This window comes from Hippocampus bargibanti, linkage group LG17 (genome assembly GCF_051943395.1).
Source record: "Hippocampus bargibanti isolate YZ-2025 linkage group LG17, ASM5194339v1, whole genome shotgun sequence".
In the NCBI taxonomy this organism is placed as follows: Eukaryota; Metazoa; Chordata; class Actinopteri; order Syngnathiformes; family Syngnathidae; genus Hippocampus; species Hippocampus bargibanti.
Genome location: NC_142750.1, coordinates 7,090,263 through 7,097,500, shown reverse-complemented (window position 1 = coordinate 7,097,500; position 7,238 = coordinate 7,090,263). Strand labels below are relative to the sequence as shown.

Here is a 7,238-nt window from a genome sequence, read left to right as displayed (position 1 = left end):
GCTCCTGCTTCAAAATGTTTTCTCCCAATACTTTATAGTCATCCCACACTCCACAACATCCACCTGAGGTACCTGAAATATTCTATTCTACATTGCCCATGAATGTGATTGGACGTCATATGTGCGCTGTGTTGACAAGTGATCAGCCCATGGTGTAAAATAATAAAAACAACACCTACCATGAAACACAAGGCAAAAGTGCAGTCCGAACCACTTTTCCCTTATACCCTTTGTTGCAACAAGCAGTTTGAGGCGAAATAGGAGGAACGTCAGGCATGTAAACCTTGCCCAGTCCCATCTCCAAGAAGTATCATAGAAGACTGGTTAGCATAAGGCAACGATTATACCGCTGGGGTTGACATTTCCACCTTTGAAAACTGTAAATTGAGTTAATTCACATATCCCAGTTGATTTTGAGTCAAATGTGGTATACCCCATGGACAGTTTGGCAGACAGACGCCAGTCACTGAATGATTGTTAATGATTGTTTTGGAATATTGGAGGAAACTAAGTAACATGAAAAGTCCAAGAGGATTCCAAACCTGATCTTAGATTGTATTCGGTGTTTTCATCATTGTAGTATTATCTTCATAAACTCTTAAATGGGCCTCTTGCTGGGTTTGTTCACTCGACTTTTCAGACAGCTGCTTAACTTTGTGCTCCGTTTGACATGTGACACCGCATGCAGTTGTCAAACAAAGTGGAAACCTGAGAAAAGAACATAGAATCACTTTTCAGGTGTTGTTTTTGCTAAGTACAGATACTCCCCAATTTACGAACGAGATACATTCCGAATAGTCGTTCGTAAGATGAATTTGTTCTTAAGTTGCTTCAGTGCTATATTTTGTATGTTTAAGGCTTTTATAAGTATGTTTAAGATTTATAAATTAAATAAAGATTCATAGTATGTTTAAAGGACAACCGACACCTCCAGACAAGTTGCGTCCATAATTTGTAAAATCACTTCAAATGACTTCTACTGAGCGCATTTTACAAAATTCCACCTCATATAGCTATATTTTACGTTTTAAGACTTGTGCTGAATATTCAGGAAGTCTTGTTTTCGAGTTGATGACGAAGCCTGACGTCATGTCAGGAACCCCCCTTGACCGAGAAAGCAACACACAATGCATTTTGGGTTCTTTGTTTGGTCTGAAAACATTGTGTTAATCTGTGTTGATGGCGAGATTAGAAGGAAAATCACCTAAATAATGCAATGGTGAATTGTTGTGTGTCGCATCAACACTACAAATTGCGGTAACACAATAAAAGTGGACACAAATTCTCAGCAGACAAATCAGCCCATTTCCAACGGAGCGTGGGCGCCATCTTGTGCATTTTTTGGGAGCTACATTGGAGTCCAGACGGCTCGAATTGATACGGAAGGACTTCTTTAATCGATTGCAAACATTTATGCTTTCCTCTTCAGAACTCTTTGAATCATAATCATAACTGGATGAGTAACAAGAAAGCATCTTCTCCGAATCTGAAGCCATTGTTTAGATTCTCGAGCAAGGCAAGACGTCCTGGCGTGACGTCACGAACAAGGGGGCGGGACCTTCTGAAACTCGCCATTTCTGACGTCATTTTGAATAAGTTTTGGAACACTTTAAGTCATTTTTATTGGTGTTTTGGATTTGACTAAAAATATCAACCTGCATGTTTTGGGTATTTTAGATGCTATAAATGTTTTTCTATTGTCAGTTAGGAAACAAAGAAAAGTGGTGTCGGTTGTCCTTTAAGGCTTGTATAAGTAACCTGTATTGGTTTGTACTGAAAAATAAACATTTAATAAAATACATACTCTATAAAGTACATGTACAACTGGAGAGAATACTACATATCTTACTACAAAAATGTTCGTATGTACAATTATTCGTCACTCGAATGTTCGTAAGTAGGAGAGCGTGTTCTGTAGCAAACATTCAAAGAGCCTCCATCGTCAACCATTACGTATGCCGTGCTCACATTGCCCTTCTTTTGAATGTTTTATAATCCCAAAAGAAGCATGTTACCAACACGTCCCGCGGGGGTTTAACAATACATCCCTGTTCTCTGACGCAGGCGGCGTTAACTAACCCATGCCGACGTATTACGTATTAACCACGTTCCCGCCGACTGATCCTGTTATGTGCTGCCGTTGCTCCTTTGTGATGATCAGGATAAGACGGAGAGAGGTTCCACGCGCGCCACGCAGCTGCTTTGTTGTCCATTTGTCTGTGCCACATGGTTGGTGGGTGGGCCGGTGGATTTAAATGCAGTCGCGACCACCGCGAGTCCCTGCCACTAATTGCTCTGGTGGTTTGATAACCCGCGCTGTCTCGCCATAATCGTGTTTTTCACTTGTTTTTTTGCGTTGGCGGACACCATTTTTTTCTGCTCAACTCAGCGTTTTGGTCTATAATGCAGTTAGATAATTGTGTTTTGACGCGCGTCTCGTGTTACTCCAGTATGACCGTTAGCGGAGGGATGAATGCCAAAGAACATGTTGCACATTGAGAAGTCAAGTCAAAACACATCAAGTTGGGAATCCCCAAAAAAGTTTCAGAACACGTATGTTAGTTTTAAGTTAGTTTTATTCACTTAAGGAGATTTCACACAAAAGACTGAACACACATCTGTTTTTCGTTTTATTTGTTAGGCCAATGCTAATTCCAATCTCTAATTACCATATTTTCTGGTGTATAAGGTTCCCCCAAATGCTGTCATTTTCTTGATAAGATGACCCTGCACCTTATACGCAGTTGCGCCTTATATGAGAAGTGATATAGGTCACTTTACAGTCACAGCATACCGCCAGCATTCACTCAACCCAGAATAACTCAAATCGAATGCTAGCTAGATAGCTAATAGCTAGCGAGATATCCAGCCATCCAGCTACATAGCTAATAGATTGAGCCACAACAGGTCTTGCAACGACTGTCAGCAGCCCCCAACTCTGTTTTCCCCTATAGAAGAAGTGGTGCATAACCCCGCCCTCTACTGGATCGCCTTATAATGCGGTGTGCCTTATATTTGGAAAACGTTGATATATTTCTCGATTATATTTAGAAAATCTTTTTCATTCATTGAAGATGTGCCTTACACTCCGATGCGCCTTATATATGGAAAAAGTTTTAAAATACCCCATTCATTGGTCGTGCGCCTTATACTCCGGTGCGCCTTATACACCAGAAAATACGGTAATTGACCGATTATTTACAAATAACTTATGAATGAAATAAATTGGACAGTTGATTTTATAACAATAAATAAATGGAATTGCAGTCAAATCATTTGACTGTTTTTACAATGCTTTATCCGAAAGTCCAGAAAGAAAAATCCACCATTTTTTCTGTAAGTGCGATGTATTTTGCATTTTGAGATAAAAAAATAAAATTCTTCATAGGTGAAATATTTTTTCATTCTAAACAAGGTGACTTAATGTTCTTGTAAAGATGACCCTGCGCCTTATATGCAGGTGCGCCTTATATGTGAAGTAATATTATTTATTGAGGGTGCGCCAATGTATTATTATTATTATTATTATTATTATAGTCCGGTGCGCCTTACATATGGAAAAAGTTTTAAAATACACCATTCATTCAGGGTGCACTCCCTTATACACCGGAAAATATGGTAATTGCTCTGAAGTAAAACGTGTTTTGACTAAAGTAGAATCCAGAAAGTCCAGAAAGAAAAATCTTCCATTTTTTTCTGTTAGTGCGGTGTATTCGATATTTTATGACTTAAAAAATAAACTTCGTCATGCGTGAAATATTTTTTCATTCTAAACAAGATGACACACCTCAGCAGCATGTGATGTGGTGTTTATTCACCAGCCAGTTGAATGAATTTCCTCTTAACACTGAGCAGCCTCAGCCAGTACCACACCTTTTTTTGTAGCCGATGTGCAGCAGGTACAGACACGCCTGCGGTTGCATTTACCTTGATGCAAAATGGCGGCTCATGTCTGCAGGAACAACTTAGGAGTGTCATAGAAAGCAGGAATGTAACTATGAATCAGACGTGCTTCGTTTGTGCTTTGTAAATAGAGCGAGCAAATACCTCGTCTGCCTCCACTTCGCCAGTACCTTGACGATGTGAACAAGAGAGAGGAAAAAAAATAATTCCCAAAGGTTGGCTGGGTTCAGCTTTCACTACCTCCGCAATGTGCGTGCGTGCGCATGAGAGACCAACAAACAGAAAGCCGCATATTTGAAAATACAACGCATAGGAAGTGGCAACATTCTGCGTTTCACGTAGCTCCAGTTTTGCTATTTAAAGCAGGTTATTCCAAGACACCCAAGAATTTTGAGCCTTCTTTACATTGGTACAAGTATAGATAACGTGTGTGTGTATAAAAAAATGAAAAGTATCAGTCCTGATTCAACTCATCTACTCAAAAAGACAAAAAGTACACAAGTTACGAAACAGAATCGTAAAACTCCAGTGGCGGGCCGTGGGTTTTATCGCTCTGCCTTCAGTAGTGCAAGTCGTGCTTGAATCAATCCAGAACTGATTGTGAAGGCGTCCAAGTGCATTTCTGACCCTGGAAATAAATGATGGTTGAAATGTGATTGGTCAAATGCTTAAAGACGAAAACACACATCTGGAAGCAGCGCAACGGGGGAAAAGTAATGAAAGGAAGCTGAAAGATAATTTAGAATTATTTTATATTAATTCATGGACCAAATATAATTGACATCAGTCCGTGATTCTGATATTTTTAGGCGAGCAGAGAAGGCTTTGCAGGCCTTGATGGTCCGCCTCTATAAAAATATGTTTCTACTGAGAAAAGGTAAAAAGTTTGTTTCAAGTACAGATCTGTTTTTAATGCAGTTTGTAAACTAGTCATAAGAAAAATAAATCCTCAAAATAGAATACTGATTCCTGAGGAATGAACACATGCACAGCAAAAATGTATTTCTTTTTTATTTTTTTACTTCCCGCCATTGGACTGGAGAGTCCCAAGCTTGTCTGGATGTTCCGTTGCAGAGAGGATGTTGATAATTTGATGGCCACGATAAGAATCAAGACTAGTGAGCAGAGCACAAAGGCGAGCTTTGTGCGTCCAAATGGTTCTTCCGCTTCTAAAAGACCCCCGAGAAACATTTGGCCTCAACATGTCAAAACAACTCGATTATTGAAAGAATTCAGTATCTTTTAGAGTCCGTGTCAATGGATTACACGCGTTTGATTACGCGAGCGCAGCCGCGGGATGTTTGTGTTTTTGCTACGCATGTTTGCTTTGTCGCTGAAGCTTGGCGGCATGGTTATTCATCCCCTTTAAAATTCCTTCACAGCCGCCTCACTCTTGCTACCATTTCAACATCAACATAAACTTTCACGGCGCTTTCACTCAAACAAAACCGTCGTGCAATGACTTGTCAAGGATAGTAATGTGCTCTCTCTGGAGAGTTTCTGATTGAGTCATGTTGTTTATCCCGTAATGTTCCGCACTCTTAAGATGTACATAAAACTAGGAAAGCTTTGGTATACGTCAAGCAAGAATGAACGGCGTTATAAATCACGATTATAATTTCTTTGTCCTATAATGAAAAGTCCCGTTTTAAAATATTTCTACTTTTTTGAAACGCGCTAGTCAGTCAAGAGTAACGACATATTGTTTGTATTGTCTCATTAATTTTTTCGTCTTTCGGTCGAAGGTTGCTGCTTGTTGAGGATTTTTTTCAGTTTTGGGGTTGTCCACCAGCCCTCAATTTTTTATTGTTATTATTATTTTTAATCATGTCACTGGCCGCTGAAAGTGGAGATGACGGGCCGCAACTGCTTCCCGGGGCCATAGTTTGGACACCCATGGCACAGACAATGGATTGTCCCATGCATAGGTGCACATTGTCAAGGAGGTACGGATGAATCACAATGACTCGTCGCATGACTTGTCAAGAGAGAGAATATCCCAACGGGAAAGGGCTTGAGTCACATCTACTCGCGTTTGTTGGAGCTCATGGCTTCTCCAGAGGTGACTGTGTACTCACAAATTACATTCAAATGATATTTTGTTGTTGTTGGGGTGATGATTTATTTGATGCTCCGTTGCGGCTCATTATATCGGCTTTTTTGTAGCCCGCCAGTGATGCTTTGACCCAAAATGTATCAAAGTCACACTGCTTCAGACGTTTGAAGTTGAAGAAATATTTACCAACATCAAGTAAAGAAAATTTTTTGCACTCCTCCCTGTTTTGTTTATATGAGGGGAGGAGGCGGCAGAGTAAAGAATGGCCACGGGGTGGAGCCTCCATGTTTCAAGACAGCAAAATAGAAAAAAAAGGGGGATGGAGACGGAGGAGGAAGAGGAGGAGGGAGTCTGCATCCCACGTGTCTCATGCTGTACGCCGGCAGTCTGGCATCTGGAAAAAGCTCTGTGACATCTATTTTTACTTCACAAGGATGGGCGCCTCGCTCCACAAGAATTAGCAGAATTGTCATTTTGTTTTTCAATGCCTGCGTCATCCAAGAAATTTTGGATTACGAGAACAAAGCCTTGCTACCTTGGAGTGTTGGTCGGTCAGGTGAGTTGTCGGGTGTTTGGGATTCTGTCTTGTTTTGGCTCGATTTGTCATGTAGGACTTTTCTGCCAATCGGGATCGTCTAAAGCAGTCTCACATTGGACTTGTTGTCCCGTTGGCTTGTGTTAAGGTTGAATGACATCTGAAAGGAATGAACTCTGGTCTTATAAAAGCATTGAAGACACTTTGTGAAATTGCGCTACAGCGTTTGTCCATTGACTTGCACTTTGTTGAGGAATGCACCGTATCCCACTTTGAACTCACCCTGTGATCATTCCACTGACTCGCAACGTTCCTTCTTTTGGGAAGTCTCCTCCTTACAGTCCAGGTTGTATTTATGATTCATAACCGGTGGTCTGTTGGCTTCAGCTTTTATCGTGTCCATGTGTGCGTCAATTAAGAGTGAGGAAGTCAGCGGTGAGCACATTTGGGACGGTGCCCATTTTACTGACTGCCTTGACTTTTTAAACCGCCTCTTGTCTATATTACAGACTGTTTGTTTTGGGTCTGAAGGTGTGTGGTCTCACAACATTCAGGGTGGGACTTGTCTCTTGATTTTGTGCCTGCTTATGATTTACTTTTTTGTTGCTGAAAGAACAGTATTCATATGGGGAAGACCAATGTGGGATTGTGGAATAACAGGGAAATTTTAGTTTCAGTGTTTATGATGCGGGTGTCAACACATGGTTGCGTATCATAATACCAGAATTACATAGCTATATCATT

At 40.6% G+C, this 7,238-nt stretch overlaps 1 protein-coding gene across 4 annotated transcripts in view; it reads left to right on the top strand.

The window, feature by feature from the left end:
- cyth1a (cytohesin 1a) overlaps positions 1 to 7,238 on the top strand; it is a 35,630-nt gene that overhangs the window by 7,940 nt on the left and 20,452 nt on the right. The window contains exon 1 of one of the 4 annotated variants that reach the window (XM_089019555.1): positions 6,310 to 6,515. The exons of the other annotated variants lie outside the window; for them this stretch is intronic. Coding sequence (XP_088875681.1) covers positions 6,329 to 6,515 — 187 coding nt within the window. The 5' untranslated portion in view covers positions 6,310 to 6,328. Of the gene's footprint in view, positions 1 to 6,309; positions 6,516 to 7,238 lie in introns of those variants that run through there. 4 annotated transcript variants of the gene reach the window in all.